The sequence below is a fragment of the Amborella trichopoda genome, chromosome 3 (assembly GCF_054954075.1).
Source record: "Amborella trichopoda isolate Santa Cruz 75 chromosome 3, AtrichopodaSantaCruz75HAP2 v2.0, whole genome shotgun sequence".
Taxonomy (NCBI): Eukaryota; Viridiplantae; Streptophyta; class Magnoliopsida; order Amborellales; family Amborellaceae; genus Amborella; species Amborella trichopoda.
Genome location: NC_142338.1, coordinates 27,616,258 through 27,635,002, shown reverse-complemented (window position 1 = coordinate 27,635,002; position 18,745 = coordinate 27,616,258). Strand labels below are relative to the sequence as shown.

Here is an 18,745-nt window from a genome sequence, read left to right as displayed (position 1 = left end):
TAGACACAGATGATTGGAAAGCACAATAGGAAAGTGACATAGCATTACAAGAAACAAAGTCACTTACAGGATATTATATACATGACCACTTGCCCTTGCGTAATGCAATTGGTAAGTCAATATCTGACACCAGGCTTGGATTAGAAGGTGAAATATTAGGATGAGAAGGATCGATATTTGATTCGAGGTTGACACTTGAGTCATGATCGTTCTAAACTTTGGGTTGTACGAACTTCTTCCTTCTAACATGTCTTCAACTCCCTTTCCTTGGCTGCAATTTGAATGTTCCCATCTTCAGTTTGAGACAACTTAGAAACTTCAGAAATGAAGGGAGTAGGAGTTGGAGTAGATAAAGGTAATATCACAAGATTGCTTTCTTCATATCTATTGTACTCCACTTGAACAGAGAATTGTTGTTCAACAGGAGAGAAATATGGCATAGATTCAAAGAAGGTGACATCCATAGAGACATTGTGAACTTTATTAACAAAATCGTAATATTTTAACACTTTTTGAGTTTTTGGATAACCTAAGAAGACATATTTAATGGATTTCAGGTCCAGATCGTCTTTTCTACTGCCCTGAACCTGGACAAAACACACACTCCCAAAGACTTTGGGAGGTACGGAAAACAAAGGAGTATCACGAAGAAGTATTTGGATTAGAGGACTTGCCTTGAAAAACTCTTGATGACATACGATTTATGAAGAAGGCTGCAGTATGAACAGCCTCAGATCACAAGGGTTTTAGAATATTTATTCCAAACAAAAGAGTTCTTGAAGGGCTAGATCCACCGGCATCAAATGGACAATTTTTGTTCACTAAAAACAGAATACTTCCTTTACCAATCTTTTAAGTCATTTCTTTGATCACTAGAGTGAGATGAGCCTATGTGCAAATTTTGTGTCCAACAAACTCCTCTAGCTCAACAGGCTTGTGCTACAGTATAAGCCTGCTGGCTTATAGGATATTTTTCCTATGTAAGTAGAAAAAAAAAATTTAATGACTTGTACTTATTGGGAAATGAAAAGATGGCTTAACTGGCCCCTGGCCTTTCAGGACTGGTTCTTGTGGTCATTTTCTTCTTTTTTAAGTTTTTGACTATTTTGTTGTTTGTCATTCACTGCTACAATATCATCTTTGGACTATATAAAGGCGTTCTTACTTTTTTGGATTGTACTTTCAGGGTGCAAAGGATCTCTATAGGCGGGAGAATAGTCTGCGCCATGAGAGTAGTGAAAAGGGAAGTACTGCCTCACCATCATCCACTTAGTCATGAATTGTGGTTATCAGTGTTCTACTACAGGTCATGTAAGTGTATGATTGTGGCAACTTCATTACATCAGCCATGCATATTGGGATTCAATGTATTGAGCTGTGTATAATTATTAGTGGATTTATAGCAATGGATTGAACTTCGGTCCCTACGCATGGCTTCTCATTAAGGATGACTTGTACTTGGTGATGATGCTGCAGAAATATGCACGAAGGAATTGCTAATATGCATATATTGTTGTCTGGATGGCTGTTAATTTTATCAGGAGCAGACAATCTTATAAAAAATAATATATTTTATATAACATTATTTTGTTAATTGTTTGGTATGTACCTTGTATTATGTACAATAATATAATTCAATAGTTTATTTTATCAGGAGTAAACTATCTTATCAAAATTAATATATTTTGCATAACATTATTTTATTAACTGTTTGGTACGTACCTTGTATTATGTACAATAATATTTTATAATTCAACTATTTCAGCTATTTTTTGCTGTTTTTGGCATATGATTTTCAGCAATGTAATTTGAATAAAGTAAAAAACAGCTTTTCAAAAAATAAATCTGTATGTATAATTAGCTATAAGTTTATCTTAGATAATTTTATGTTGGACACTGCTAAACAATAAATATTTCATAATCAAGATCAATTTTATTAGAATAGTGAATTATCAGCGATAATGAGTACATCGAAACAAGGCCACAGTACAGTTGGCACTCTGTTTGGAACTTGTTTTTTAATTTTTGAACAAGGGTTACTGATGGTTATTTGAGGTGTGGTGACAGTTTTCAGAAAGCAAGGACTGGTATTCTAGAAACATTAGTATATGGAATCTCAAAATGGTGTGATTACATATGGACTCAAGAAAAGCTCGAATGTGTGTTATCACAAGCCTTGCTAGGGGTGTGCCATTGATGGGGCTCATGATCCTAGAGAAGTTTTCTACACCCCTAGCTATCAGATCTCGTATAGCAATTGTGATATTGTATAAAATGTTCAAGTCTTACAATGTGTATGCCTTCATGTTTAGCCTTTGAGACGGAGATCGTTGTTGACGGTTAAGAACAATTGTGACCTTGTACCAAATGTTGACATTGTTATAGGATACATTCCCTTTATGAACATACTTTACAATAGTGACCTATGAAAGTCCATAATTTTATATGAATGTAGGTAGGCGCACATTTATTTTTAGAAATTGTGTAGAAAACATTCAAAAAATATTTGGGTCCCTCACTTTGGTCTCTTCCTTTGAAACTTAAATGGAATGAGTAAAATCGAAACTCCTAAGCATGATCTCAGATGGAATAACAAAACGGAAAATTATCAAAATATCCCTGAGAGATGCATTATTTAACATTTAGCTTTTTAGCTAAACAATATCGACAAATTGTTAAATAGTTCATGATAATATATCATGGGTATTTTGATAATTTTTTCATAAGAAATGAGGCAACATCGATTCACAAGTACAGTAAATTATCTTATGCATAGTATAAAAAGTAGTGGGAAGCAATGTAGCCCCATTCCAATATTTTTATAACCTATTATAACAGTCAAAAACTATTTGAAGTATAAATTATTAGAATGCTGTTTTTAAGTTGGGCAATGTAAGGACCTCAAATTTTTCCCGACATGATACGTGCACGGCAATAGAATCAAAAGGAGGAGCAACGCTGTGCGTGAACGGAAGGGAAGTGAACCAAGTGGATTAACGCCACGAGTGAAATGGAGCATCCCTGCACGTGAAGTGGAGCTTCGTCGCACGTGAAGTGGAGCATCGTCACGTGTGAAATGGAGCATCACCGCACGTGAAATGGAGTATCGCCGCCTGTGAAGGCAGAAAAGAGGTACCGCCGTGCATGAAGGGAAGGCAACGCCGTGCATGCGTAGCGCCATGAGTGAAAAGGGTAGATGTGATTGTTGCCGTACATGTCAGCGTCGCACTTGTCAGCGTCGTGCATGTCAGCTATAGTGATCTCCACTTACCCGGTCAGCCACTGTGGGTCATACCCACCTTAAGCACTTAAGCCCTCTCCCCTCCCTTTCCACCGCTGTTTCCCTCACTTGCTCTCGTATTCTCTCTCTCTAGAACCAAAATTAGAACGAATTGCTGCCTTTGGAGAGAGCCTGTGCTAGGAGCCTGAAGTGGCTTGCGAGTGGGAGGTTTGGAGGTACCGTTGTGCATCAGGTAAGTAGGTTTAGTATCTATGCATCACTTAATTGGGTAGTGATCAAATTCGAGTAATAAAAACAAGTAAAATGATAGAATGAAGGACATGGGTGTGGTTGAGTTAAAATGAGTTTGAATGCTTGATTTAGCGTTGTAAATAAACTTTTAGTTTTAGAAATTAGTGGAGGAGCTCACTTGCAAGACTAGTTTAACATGAATACGGTTTTGAAATAAAGATTATCTTGGCTTGTGAGATGTCATGGGTTATTTGAAGCATGCCAAAACTTGTAAAAAAGAATTTTCAGGAACTATGAGTGTTTTCATATTCTGCTTTTCAGTAGCCAAACGGTATCCAAATGGGCTCAAATCGCTATTGAATGAAAGATATATTCGTCTACTACAATATTACTTTTTACATCATGTTAAAAGTTCGTATGAGTTAAGAGATGTGCCTCAAAATGTAAAGGTATGTCACTCTCCACATTCGTTGGGATTTACAGCAACTGTCATCTATTTTGCGTCGAGCTTTTGACCTATTAAACGATGTCCAAACGCCTTCAAGCCACTACCATTTGAAAGATCTATGAATATGCTTAAAGTTGCATGTTGAACTTATTTTAAAATTCCCTGTGGATTGAGAATTATGCTCCGAAATGTGAGGGTATATCACTGTTCACAGTTGTAGGGAATTCCAATAACTGTCACTCACTTTGTGCCGAGCTTTTAACTTATCAAATGTTGCCCAAATACTTTCAAACCACCGCCGTTTTAAAGATCTAGATGTAAACTTAAAGATACATATTTAAATCATTTTGAAATTCTTTCTAGATTGGGAGTTATGCCTCCGAGAAGAGAGGTACGTCACTGTTACTTATCATCAAGAATTTCAGTCCTGTGTTTGTCTTGGAAACATATTGTTTTATGCTCAAACCTTGGCCAAATGTGTTCGAATCACTTTTATATGAACCATAAGTGAGTCTATTTCAAAATTGATTTTGGAACCGTACCAAACCCTCCACGGTTTGAGAACGACTCCCTTTTTCATGAGGATGTCATGGTTATGAATGTAGAGGAATTGCGCACTCTTTTCTGATCCCCACTCAAGTAACAAAGTGTTGTAAGTGGATATTGATAAGCTTAAGTACTATGTGATAGTTTCATGTAATGAATGCTACATGATTAAATGCCATAGTGTTATGTGAACAATGCTATGCGACCATGCTATACGTGATAAGTAACAAGTGCAATCGCCATGTAGAGTTCCTTGATGAATGTTACATGATGAATGTCGTAGTACAAATACGATAAAGTATCATACACGCTCGTTGATAAGTGTTAGTGCCATGTGATAGCTCTCTTATGATGAATGTTTCGCGTTAAGTGGCATAGTGTACATGATAGGTGTATATTTTTGAACAGGACTCAAACTTTACATAATGAGACTGGAAGTTTGAGTGAAACTCATGCTTAAGCATGCTAAGATGCTGTGATGATGACCACTACGCAATGGGATACCCATTGGTAGTGTGTACTGTTATGTTATGAGGTGACACTGCTCGCTACGCGATTGGACACCCATCGGTGGTAGGTATTGTTATGCTGAGAAAAGTTATGCCGGCAATGTTCCCTAACTTGCTAAATGATAGGATGGAGTTAGGGGAAAGTGAAATAGGAGGGTCGCACCCCCCGAAATTCATGAGATAAAACTAGTGAATGATGCCTTGCAAGGTAAGTGCATATCAAAAATCCCAAAGCGCGCTGGAGACCGTGTGTGTGAGTTTGAGGCATTATGAAGTGGATTTCCCCACTTGTCATTGCCCTCCCTCCTAAAGGACGCTAGAGGTCCTAAGCAATAGGATTGGCTTGGCTTGACCTGATGGATATGGCTTCTACTTTGGGAGTAGGTGAACTAAGGAGTGACTGGGTAATGATTGAGTAGTGAATGTGAATGATAATGATTGAATGGTAATTATGACATTTTGATATTATGCTTGTCATATATGCATTAATGAGATTTCTTATTTAGATAACGTTTGCACTGTGATTCCCTATAATTGAAAGAACTGCTCATGACACATGATAGACTCTATAATTATGCATAGCACCTAGATCTACTTACTGGGCTTTACAACTCACCCCACTGTGCCTCCCCTCCTTGTAGATTGACACCGACAGGTCAGAAGGGCATGAAATACGTGATATGCGGCCAAGAGTTGAAGTCACATTCCTTTAAGAAGAAACCCAGATTTTGTATGTAATTGGGCAGTTTCGCCCTAAATTTTGTTTATTTTGGCAAAATGTAATATTGGGCCCAGATGCACCCCGAACTCAAGGGTAATATTTTGGAAGAAATTTCATGTAGTACATTTTAATGATGTATGGATTCTCCAAATTTTAAATATTCATCTGTACATAGAATTACTGTTTTAGTTTTTTTCATGGTTTGCTTTGCTCACCGATATTAAAGCGTCAAGTCTACTCCGACCTGAGTGCCATACTCTACCTCGGGATCATGAACCTGTACTTGGTCACCCTCTGTCAAGTACAGAATAGAGGTCGTGACAGGCAAGCTTTCTATGCTTCCCCTACGGCATAAAACTTACATACTATCCCTTATCCAACCGTCCATTCTGAATGGAGGGCTAAGATTGCCCCAATCATAATGTCACGTCTCTACACTATTTTTTTTTTTAATTTTTTTTTTATAAACTATTTTGACACCAAATTTTGGACACCCAATCCTCTATTAAACTTGCATTAGCGATATTTCCAATAAATAAAATGACCAAAATCTGAACGATTCAAGGGGTATTTTGGTCATTATATTTTATCAAAAAATATTTTTTATAGGTGCACCCCAGTGAGAAGATGGCATAGACCGAATTTCATATTCATACAATTTGTATAAAAAAAATTAAAAATAAAATACTTTGAGACGTCAGATCTAAGATCAAACGGTGAGTGTCTCTCTTGATCAAAATTGGACGGTTGGATGGTTGGGGAAGCATAGATCTTCTATGCTGTAGGGGAAGTGTAGAAACCTTTCCCTTTTAAGTTACCTTCTTGTTTTTATACTTCTATTTGACTGGATAATGTTAAGAAATGCACGTAGAAGGGAGAGGAAAAAAAACAGTGAACATTCTTTTTGGAGTTAAAAGATAAATTGTCGCTAATTATGATAATTCTATACATTTCCAACCAATAAAAGGATAGCCAATTACGATAGTTAACGAATGATGTGAAACTTTTTATGGGGGTAGTTTGGGGAGGAGAAAAAGTATCACCTTCTTAGGTGGGATTGAGTTTGTACCCCAAAGAAAGGAGGTTTGGACATTAGGAAAATCACTCTCAAGAGTAAGGCATTTTTCTTTTTTTTCAATATTAACACAACATTTTCATTAAATAAAAAAAAGAGATACAAGATATAGGATATACAGGAAATAAAGAAGAGGCGGCATTAGAAAAAATTGACTGTGGAGTTTGCTCCTCCTTTGGCTAAGGCATTTGCCTCCTCATTCGCCTCACGATAGCAATGATGCAAGATAGTGTTCAAAGAAGAAAGGATGTGCCTAATCTCATAAAACAATACTCTAAGGCTCCATAGAACATTGAATTCTTCATGACTCCAAGCTATGACATTTGCCGAATCTCCTTCAATATTCTTATGACCTTCCCACCATGAAAGAAGTTCCAAACCCTCCAGGAGACCTCTAGCCTCTGATTTGTTAGTAGTAGTAATACGACACAAACCTGAACATGAGCACAAGACATGACCCAAATGATATCTAAGAAACCCACCATAGCCTTCTGCTCCTAGATTGCCAAAGCTGCTGCCATCAAAGTTCAATTTGATTGAGTATAAAGGAGGAGGGGACCAAACAACAGCTCTTTGGGTAGATCTCATGTTGCCCAAGGTTGCGATTGCTAAGGGGTTGTTAATGATAAGACTCTTTGGTGTAGAGCCAATATCTTTGTGAGAGGAAAACCAATATGCTACTAAGGCTAAAATGTTTCTCTCCTTCCACACACCCCAAAGGACTCTTACCCATAAAGAAAGCCAAAATATATTACTCACCTTTGGGATACCAGGGGATAAATATTGAGAGATAAGCAACATCTTTCTGTGCAAGACTTTTTTCTAGGGCAACCTTCGATAGTGTGTGGGGAATGGTTCAGAGATTGCCTTTTGGCACCACAACTGAAATTGTCCCTTGAAGGTAACTTACCCTAAGATATTTGATAAGGTGTCTAATCACCAAGTGAAGGTGTCTGATATGTATGAGTTAAATGGGAGTCAAGTGGTTTGGAATCTAAATCTTCCATATAACAGAATAAGTGAAGACTTGGTTACAAAATACACAGATCTATTGGTAGATCTGAAAGAGGTATATATAACTTGAGGGGTTAGTGATGAATTAGTATGGGATTACGAAAGTGACAGACAATTTTATGTAAAATCAATGTATGCAATGCTATTCCATGATCAATGGCGTTTTGGTCAATGCCTCAAATTGCACATATATGGAAATAGCCAATTCCACATAAGGTTCAATGTTTCATATGGTATACAATACAAGAATATTGACCGTTGATAATCTTATCAAGAGGGGTAAAGTTATCCCTGATATGTGTTTGATGTGCAAGGAAGATGGTGAGTTAGGGGCTTACCTTTTCTTGCATCGTTTGTTTGTTTATGGCATACAAAGTCTTTTCCTTTCGTAGCTGGGCTGAAGTGTGGTGTGGCCTCTAGATTTGGTGGGCCTTCTGACCAATTTCTTCGTCCCGTCTTTCCCTAATGTGGGAAATGTAATCTAGAAATTGTTAGGGGAGCAGTTCTTTGCAAAGTATGGAAAGAGTGGAATAGGCGAACTTTTGATGGGGATGTTCTATCCCGTGACAGAGTTCGAAGTAATATTTTCCATTCTATTTGGAGCGGGCTGACTATAACTAAAGAAGGGAGGGTTATTTCGGTGGTGGATGTAAGACATAATTTTGGAAATTTATGAAGCCTTAGAGTTGTGAAAAGTAGGCCCTTGGGTCGATGGTTGGCTCCGTTGCATAGCTGCTTTAAAGTAAATTTTAATGGGAGTTCTTATGGAAACCCAAGAGATGCTGGTATTGGGGGTGTAGTAAGAGCTTGAAATGGATCTATTAATTTCACCTTTGCTGGCCCCATTGATGTAGCAACTGCTAATAAGACAAAATTTTCTTTTCTTTTATGGGGTTTAAGCTCTTTAGATCTAAGAATCTGAGTAACTTTTGTGTGGTTGTAGGAGATTCAATGAACACCAGCAAGTGGTACAATAAGGAGCAACGAGTTCCTTGGGAACTCTGGCCTATTTGGTGTCAAATCTTTAACATTGCAGCTACTATTTCAATTTCCTTATAACATGTCTTTCGGAAGGCAAACTCTTTAGCAAATGGACTTGCTAAGAGTAGTGTCATGCTTCCCTTGCTCTAGTTACTGATGTTGTAAATCCATTGTAATCATTTTTCTTTTCTATTAATAAAGCTGTTAACATTTGTCAAAAAAAAAGAAGAAAAGTTTATAAACAGATAGGGAGGTTATACTAGTTTATATAAATATAGGTAAATTAATAAAGATTTTTATTTATATAAAGATAGGGAAAGTTATAGAGATTTTTATTTTCAAAATTTAAAACCTAGTATCTTATATTTGATATTTTGATTTACAGTTAAGTCCCACTTTTTATAGCGAATTTTGTAATTTAGTTGTAAGCATTATGCACCTGAGCATATTTCTAACTATAATATACTCTAAAACATTCAGAAGGATATAATTCATTCAAATAAAATGACCAACATACCCTTACAAATTTCAAAACTATTGAGGTATAATAGTTTACATTATTATATCAAATGGGCGATTACAAATTGCATAACATGCTTACAACAAAGATTGAGAAATGACACTTGGCTAAATCGTTCGCAATGGCGTTAGCCTCTCGAGAAACACTGTAAAAACTCACAATGCTTTTGGATAACTCCAAAATTTGCAACTATATAGACTTTAGGCACCAAGGTGGTTTCGAAGATCTATCACACCAATTAATGACATTGGCGGAATCATCTTCTATAATCAAAGAATTGTCCAAACTTTTGTCTTTCCAAATAATTAACCCTTGAGCATTATTTGCAGTAGCCACACCACAAAGGGCAACAAAAACTCATAATGCCCCCAGCATCACGGCAAACCCCCCCCAATCCCAACCCTGCCTTGGTTTCCCAAAGATGAACCATGAAAATTGAGTTTCAAGTAACCCTGTAACAGGCGGTCTCCACAAACATCTTGGTCTAACTTTAAGATATTTTAAAGTAACCAAATGCAACAAATTATGGTAAATATCCACTCTAGAAATACTCCATCCCTCCTTTGTGACGCCAAACCAACTCCAAACTCTAAAAAGAATTCTATTTTTCAGATCCTACAACTCCATTGCTACCCCATCAAAAGTTCATCGATTTCTTTGTATCCAAAGTTCCTAAATGATCGCAGCTTGATATATATCCCAAAGACTACCTCCCGCCTTCGGAATACCAGTATCACAAAGTTTCAATTGAGACAACGTCGAAAATCGATCAAGGGAGAACAAAAGAGACACCTGCATTTTGCATTGCCCAACTCTATAAATTGTACACACATGGACAATGAAAAAAGAAGTGATCACTATTTTCCCCATCATTCTTAAAAAAAAGACATATATTAACAATGATAGTCCCCTTTTTTCTAAGATTGTCTATAGTTAGTACCTTTCATTGTGCTAAGATCCAGATAAAACCTTGAACTTTATGAGGTATCTTCCATTTCCAAATATCTTTTAACACTGGCATGTTCTATCTAACTTGATCGTAAAAAAGAATATTATAAACAGCTTTAACAGAGAAAGCTCCATAAGCTTCCCGGTCCCACACCGCCTCATCACTTGCCTGGTTCGAGAGACAAGCTTGTTCCATCAATTTTAATAACTCAATGTATTGATCAATTGCACAGAGATGTAAACGGTTATACAAACAATTAATATTCCAAGCCACTGGCTGCCCACTTGTTACTGCAACTTCACTCACCTTTGCTAATGGCTAAGCACTTCTTAAGAAAAGATAAGGAAAACACAGTTTGAAAGGAATATCATTCGGTCATTTAAAATGCCACAAAAGAACATTACCCTCTTACATGTTGTCCATCTAAAGCGACTTAATACAAAAGTTCTCATTGAGACACTAGATAGCTAAACGTAAGACTGCTGCGCTCCACCCTGTCTTTTTGCCACCTAAGGTTAATGTTATCGAACCCATATTTCGAAATCAGCACCTCATTCCAAAGTTGGTTCTCATTTTGGATTACCCTCCACCGCCACTTGACAATCAATACCTGGTTGACATATTTAAGCTTTTGGATACCTAGGCCACTTCCTCCCAAACTTGAAGCTTTTCAAAAATGAATTATAATGAGGTTCTTAGAAAACAAATATAAGTCATAAACTTAAAGAAACTCATAAGGATCACATCTATGATAAATATTAAAAAATTAGTAATTCAAATGAATTGCGAAGCAATTTAATTAAATAAATATATGAAAGACATTTATTTTTAATCTTTTTATACAAAAAGTGAAAATCTTTAACAGTTGATACTTCAAATATGTAACAATGTATATTAGAGGAATTCTCTTAATTTAAAACCTTTAGTGCTAGTTTGGATGTACTCAAAACCAACAGATTTTCATTGTCACCCAAACATATAGCAATGGCCATATTTTCAAATTTGGACAATTACAACGTTTATAGATTTTAGGTAAAAAAGATTGTCCTTCAAGGCAAATAAAACAACATCCAAATAAATTCAAGTCAAATGCTCATATTATGTGCTCCAAAAGGCTTTGGTCCCTTATAAAGGGAAGTTGTGATATTTCCTATTTATTTGTTCTTTCAAGTAAATCTTAAGTTGGGGATCTTTTTAGGACTCCAAATTTGGATGATGTAATCTCTTGAGCATAACGACCAATTTCAACAAAGAAATTTTTTAAATGCCATGTTCTTTGTGCTTGAAAAAAATAATGTCTTGATATTGAACAAGCAACGTTCAATTTTCAGAGTACAAATGTGATGGTGATTGAAGGAGAGGATGAGGGGATAACCAAAGACTACATTAAGCATTTGGTGATACGTTCAAAAGGATTGGAGGAATCTTGGAGGCATTCAATAGCGGTAGTTGTTGGATCTTTTTGCCCACCATCGAATGATCTCTTTGGCTTACAAGATTGGCTAAGACAGCATAGGGTTTGTCCTTTCTGTCAGTTGTGAAGAAACTGGGAGAGAATAGATGTGCATTCTTCTTATCATCAGAAGAGGAGGCTAGGAATGTTGTTAGAACACCGTAATGGAGGATTAGAGGTAAACTTTTAACTATTTTTTTTATGGAAATCATGTTGTTCATTCTTCTTTTTTACTTAAAATTGCTTACTGGGTTAAGTTTTTGGGAATACCTTTATATGCTTGGAACCTTAATGATTTCAAAAGTCTGGGAAATCAGTGTGGGATCTTCTAGGAGGTGGACTGGAAACTGATTAGGGGTGACAATATTTTATTTGTTCGAGTAAAAGTTAATTGTAATAGCTTCTCAGCTATCCCTAAATTCATGTGATTATCTTTTACGTTGGAAGATTATTTGATAGAAGTTAAGTTTGAAAATCTTAATCTCAAATCTAGGATTTCAGTGGGTCATAATGATATTAAAGCTAAGAAAAGCTCGTCCTCCAAGAAAATTACCAGTGATCAATCTTCTGGGAATGATGATTGGGAGGTTGTGAGTAGAAATGGAGGAAACACTACACTTCGCTTGGAAATGGAGAATAGCAGCAATGCTTTGCAACAGGGAAGAATTCTAGAGAGGAGGTGGCAGGTTGATCACAGTGGTACGCGTGTAAGGCAGGATCAGTTCGGTGAGAATAAGAAAGGCGTTTCTCATGCAAATTTTAATTTGACAAAGAAGTGCGTCCCTAAATAGAAGGATTCTAATTATTAGAAGGGAAATGATCTTGTGAGACCCTTCTACACCCATGTGTGTAGGACCTTAAAGGATCACCATTAAATTTGGCACAAATATCTAGAAAAGTCAAGTCTCATACCCATGTGATAACTTTTCTAGATATCTGTTTCAAATTTAATAGTGATTCTTTGGGGTCCTACACACAGTGTACGTGGTTCTCATAGGATAATTACTCTTATTAGAAAGGATATAATGGCCCAAGAGAGAGAGGGGCAAGGAAATCGTGGGGTCAACAATTTAGAGAATTGTGCATTGAATGAAGGACAGAAAGGGAATTGCCTTGATGGTTCCTTGGATAAAATTCATATAGAGCACCTGATAATATCACTTTAAGTAGGTGAGCAAATATTGGGCTAAGTTGGCAGTTGTACGGTTCCTAATAGTAGTCCTCTTCCCAAAGCAGGTACGATGATAGAAAAAAAAAAGTTTTTCTTTGGAGGGGGAGAGGATGGTTTGACAGTGGTGGTGAGGAAGGAAAAGTCCCCCCTTCTTGCTGATGAAGTTTTGCCCCTAATCAAATTTCTATTGTCTAACAACGATCTAGCTATCTCGTCTTTTGATACTATGCTAAAAGAAATGGTAGCTCACAAAAGGAGGATTAGGGGAGTGCGGGTATTCTCACAATAGAACTGGATGGAGACAACGAGGGTAATGCTCTTCTTAATCATGATGCTGAGTCTTTAACTATCTCTTTTGGATCAATCTCGAAGCCTATTAAGAGGAAGAGGTGCTTAATGTGCATCCATTGGATATGATAGTAGCGGAACAAGACTATGTGGCTTTGCCAAATGAAGAGAATAGACCTAAAGAAATTGCATATAAGGGAAAAAGATTTACAAAATATGTTCTCAGATATTGGTATGCCTTTTGATGTGACAATTGATCAAGTTTATGCAGTGATTAAAGCTAGAATTGAGGCTTTAAAACAGAGAGAAGCAGAAGGGGATGTTTGTATTATTGTTGATCCTGGTTTGGAGGAGAAATTGTGCCAACTGAAAATTTAAAGGGGACAGAGAAAGACAAAGGCAAATCTAAGGATGATGGTGTCCCACAAATATATTATTTAAGGATTGCAGTTAGAAGAAATTTTAATGTTCCTTGTGGAATCACATTTAATGAAGTTCAATCGCCAGTGGCTATGAACTCAGATTTAGATGCTAGTTCTATTGTAACGACCCTAAATTTTGGAATTGATAATAATAAAATAATAATAATAATAATGATTCTACAATATGCCATTAATATATTGCTAATTCTCTATTGATAATGTAAATAAGGATTAACGATAAATAATACGTTATTATTGTTAAATAATTTAGTCTTAAAAAAAAAATAGTTACATCTTTGAATTGTTAATATAGCATTGATGGTCCAATTTTATTTGGGTGGGCCTTAGGTTCACCTTTCCCTACTCCATGCTTTTTAAGGGCCGCGTGGAAGCTTTCACCCCACCAATATCTTACAACTGAAAATTTAAAGGGAACAGAGAAAGACAAAGGCAAATCTAAGGATGGTGGTGTCCCACAAATATATTCTTTAAGGATTGCAGTTAGAAGAAATTTTAATGTTCCTTGTGGAATCACATTTAATGAAGTTCAATCGCCAGTGGCTATGAACTCAGATTTAGATGCTAGTTCTATTGTAACGACCCTAAATTTTGGAATTGATAATAATAAAATAATAATAATAATAATGATTCTACAATATGCCATTAATATATTGCTAATTCTCTATTGATAATGTAAATAAGGATTAACGATAAATGATACGTTATTATTGTTAAATAATTTAGTCTTAAAAAAAAAATGGTTACATCTTTGAATTGTTAATATAGCATTGATAGTCCAATTTTATTTGGGTGGGCATAGTCCAATTTTATTTGGGTGGGCCTTAGGTTCACCTTTCCCTACTCCATGCTTTTTAAGGGCCGCGTGGAAGCTTTCGCCCCACCAATATCTTACAACGTGGCACAACCCACAAATGTGACTCTCTCTCTCTCTTACCTTTATCACAATGAGATTCTCTCTTAAGCTTTTATAATAAGAAGACAGAGCAACTTTCTCTCTTTCTATCAATTCGATCCTTGGATGTCATGGGAGAATTCAGGTCACGCTACCAACACACCAACGAGGGTTAGTGGTAATGTACAGTCCACATTGTTCTCTGAAAATACTTGAGGGGAAAGTGAGTACTTAGGAACAAAAAATGCTTGGGTTATGCACCATCATTGGTCTCTGTGTTTCTGGTTAAGGCTATCGAAACTTGTAATAATATTAAAACGTTGTTCTTTTGGTGCAAGATGAATGCCCTTGACTTCGGTCTTAGTCCGCTAACAGTAATAACATAATCATCCCGTGACATATAAAGGTAAGTGACCTCATCATCTTGAAAAATAATATTTTTAATAAAATTATGATATTTTTATCTACTGTTATGAGTTTAGATACTGTAAATTAATGTAATTCCTCTTTCAACAAAATTGTAATATTTCTGGTTATTGTTATAATTTTTAGATATTGCACGGTTTATGTATAAGATATCCCATTCTCCTAAAAAATAGTTCGTTTTTAATAAAATTATGATATTTTCGTTCATCATTTTTAAGAGTAAATGATCTCATTTTTCTGTTAAAATTATTATCTTTGTCTATTGTTAGAAATTTTAGACATTGTATATTATTATAAATAAAATTGATTATTTATGTCTGTTGTTATGACTTTTAGACACTATAAAGTTTATGTGTAAGAGGCGTCGTTTCTGGTAAAATCATTATGTGAAAAAACTGATATTTCTGCAATTAATTGTAATATTGCCAATACTGTAAGATTTACGCATTTCTGCATTTAATTGTATTTTTGTCTGTCCGTGAATTTTAGACGTTATATGTTTTACCTATACAAATAAAATGATTAATTACGAAATTACATTTTCATAAAATTATGATATTTTCGTGTTTAACTTTGGATTTCCATAAAAGCTCTTCTATTGATAATAGACTGTTTATCATGTTACATTTCTAAAATATCTGTCTGAACTGCTACCTTTCTAAAATTATTGTCTAAAATGTTTGATTAGTTACTTATAGGTATTTCAATGAAAGTAATTATTGTTAATTGCTTCAAATGAATTCACGCCAATGATTTTAATGATATTTTGAATACATGATATTGCTGATTTTTTATGTTTAAAGAGTTTCAGAGATAATTTAAGTATAAGTTGACCTATCCGGTATACCGGTACGTCGGTGAGGATTGATTGAACCTGCAGGAATTAAGTGGACCTATTCGGCAGTCTGATAGGGATTATGTGGACTCATCCGGTGCGCTGGTGAGGTATGATGAAACTTGCAGGGATTAAGTGAACATATTCAGCATGTCGGTAGGGATTATATGGACTCATTCGGTATGTCGGTGAGGTAAAAGTGTGCCTGCAGGGATTAAGTGGACTCATCCGGTTACACCGATAGGGATTATGTGGACACATCCGGTATGCCAATAAGGTTTGATTGGACCTACAGGGATTATGTGGACCCATCCAAGATGCTTGTGGGATATATAGATGACCTACTTGGGACACCAGTAGGGTACTTTGTGAAATCCTTTGAGTTATCCATTTCTGTTAAATTATTTTTATGCATTTCAATCTTTTGGATTATGCTTAATTGTGTATTCCTGAAAGTGAAATTGTTCTTGATAAATGCTCTTCCTCTTATCGTTTTTAATGGACCTCCCTTTTTGAAAGTGTTGATATCCTTCAACCATAATTATTTTTAAGGACTATGATGATCACTTACTGAGTAGCCAAACTCATCAAACTATGGTAAATTCTTTTTAAGGTAATTGCAGTTTCATAAGTTCGACGGCAGCAGGACCATCTTTAAAGAAATTTGTAGTCATACTTGACTTTTCCTTGTAACTTTTGATCAAATGCACCATTATAATTTTTGTTCTATCAAGAGATGTAGCCTTCATAGATAATATTTGCTGTAAATAGGCTTCGCACAGATTAAAAGAAATGGAAAAATCTATTTTGGTGCCATATCTAAGTAAGTATTTGAATTTGTTCTATATATATATATATATATATATATATATATATAGTAATGATCCTATGAGACCCTCGCACACCCATGTGTGTAGGACCCCAAATGATCACCCCCTTTCCAGGGCTGAGCACAGACTGAGTCATCTTCAAGTTCCCACTCCCACGAGGCCTGCCACATGATCCAGGTGCATGAAGCGTCACCCAGCTCGGGGTAAGCACCAAGTGACATTCAAAGTTGACCCTTCCATCACCTGGACTAGCCACGACTGATGAGCTTGAAGAGATCAACCTAGGGGATGAGGACGACTTTCATCTCAGCAAAAATGTCCCCAGAGGAGAAAGAGAGTTATATCTCCATCCTTCCAGCAAATCGGGACATCTTTGCCTGACACTATCATGAGATGCCCGGTCTAGACCCTCAGATTTCTATCCATCGCCTTGGTATTGATCCAACCATGAAGCAGAAATCAAGAAGGTTTAGACCCACCTCGAGATGCAAATCGATACTGAGGTGAACAAGTTCAGGCAAGCAAGATTCATATGTGAAGTCAAATACCCAAAATGACTGGCAAATGTTGTCCCAATCAAGAAGAAGAATGGCCAAATCAAGGTCTGTATTGACTTCCACGATTTGAACACTGCCAGCCCCAAGGATTACTTCCCCCTCCTGTTCATCGAGATGCTGTTCGGCTCCATGGCTCATTGCCAAATCTTCTCCTTCATGGATGGGTATTCCGGTTATAATCAAATCAGGAGCCAGAAGACGAGTAGGCCACTTCATTCTTGACCTCAAGAGGGGTCTTTTTCTACACTGTGAAGCCTTTTGGGTTAAAGAATGCCGGTGCCACGTACCAACGGGCCATGACGACCGTCTTCCAGGACATGATCCACCGGGAGGTCGAGTGTTATGTGGATGACCTGGTGGTGAAATCTGAAACAAAGGATGTCCACATACAAGGCCTCAAAAAGGTATCCGAAGGACTGCAGAGTCACCAACTCAAGATGAACCCCTTGAAATGCGCCTTTGACATACGCTCAAGAAAGTTCTTAGGGTTCATCGTGAGGTACCAAGGACTGGAGATCGCGCTAGTCAAAATCAAGGCAATTCAGGACATGCCACCGCATGCAACCCTCCATGAACTACGGTCTCTCCAAGGGCAGCTCGCCTACATTCGAAGGTTCGTCTCGAACCTTTCAGGGAGATGCATGCCCTTTTCACATCTCCTAAAGAAGGACACTTCCTTCATATGGGATGAGGCATGCCAAGCTGCAATCGCTGATATCAAGAAATACTTATTGAATACTCCAGTCCTCTCTACACCAGTGTTGGGAAGACCTCTCATCCTGTATGTGGCCACTCTTGATGAGTCACTCAGAGCACTCCTAACGTAAAACAATGATGGAGGGAAAGAGACAATGCTATATTATCTCATCCGCAGAATGAAAGGGGCCGAGAAGAATTACTCTCCCATCAAGAAGATGTTCCTAGCCTTGATCCTTACGGTACAGAAACTTTGCCATTATTTGCTCGGTCACGAGGTTAGGTTAATCTCCAAGGCGGACCAGGTCAAGTTCCTTATGACTTGGCCATGCTTGTTAGGATGTTTGGCCAAGTGGGCATTATTGTTGATGGCGTTCGACATCACGTATGTACCAAAAAAGGCAGTCAAAGGTCAAGCCCAAGCAGACTTCCTCGTGGTTCACTCAGTTCCTTTAGAATCTCCCCTGTCGAGTGACCTCCCAGATGAAGAAGTTTTCTGTACGACGCTAACTCAACAGTGGGAAATCTACTTTGACAGAGGATTCCAGTCTGATAGAGGGGGTGCTGGAGTTGTGTTCTTAACTCCTGATGACGGAATGATCTATCCTTCTCACTTGCAGAGGCATTTTATCATAATGAAGCTGAGTATCAAGTCCTCATAATTAGACTGAAAATTGCCCGAGAGCTAGACTTGGAAAGCTTGAACATCTTCAGCGACTCTGAACTGGTCATCCTACAGCTTAAGGGGATTTATGACGTAAGGAAAGACACCCTCAAGCCTTATTATGACACAACTAAATCCTACATGGTCCGGTTTGATGATTTCTCCTTGAGTCATATCCCTAGAAAGCTAAACTCGCAGGCTGATGCACTCTCGAAGCTCGGTATCACCATTCAATTGTCTTTATCAAGGCCCACT

General features: G+C 37.0%; 1 protein-coding gene across 26 annotated transcripts in view; it reads left to right on the top strand.

The window, feature by feature from the left end:
- LOC18437366 (chaperone protein dnaJ 10) overlaps positions 1 to 1,425 on the top strand; it is a 42,801-nt gene extending 41,376 nt beyond the window's left edge. For 17 of the 26 annotated variants that reach the window (XR_016052340.1, XR_016052334.1, XR_016052336.1 and 14 more), the window contains one exon: positions 1,187 to 1,425. Coding sequence is in view for 14 of the 26 variants with exons in the window: in XM_020669060.2 (XP_020524719.1) it covers positions 1,187 to 1,273 (87 nt within the window). In the remaining 12 variants the exon portion in view is untranslated. Of the gene's footprint in view, positions 1 to 557; positions 981 to 1,186 lie in introns of all 26 variants that reach the window. The other 9 variants (XR_016052335.1, XM_088862323.1, XM_088862329.1 and 6 more) reach the window with 2 other exon arrangements.
- The last annotated feature ends 17,320 nt before the right edge of the window (positions 1,426 to 18,745 follow it).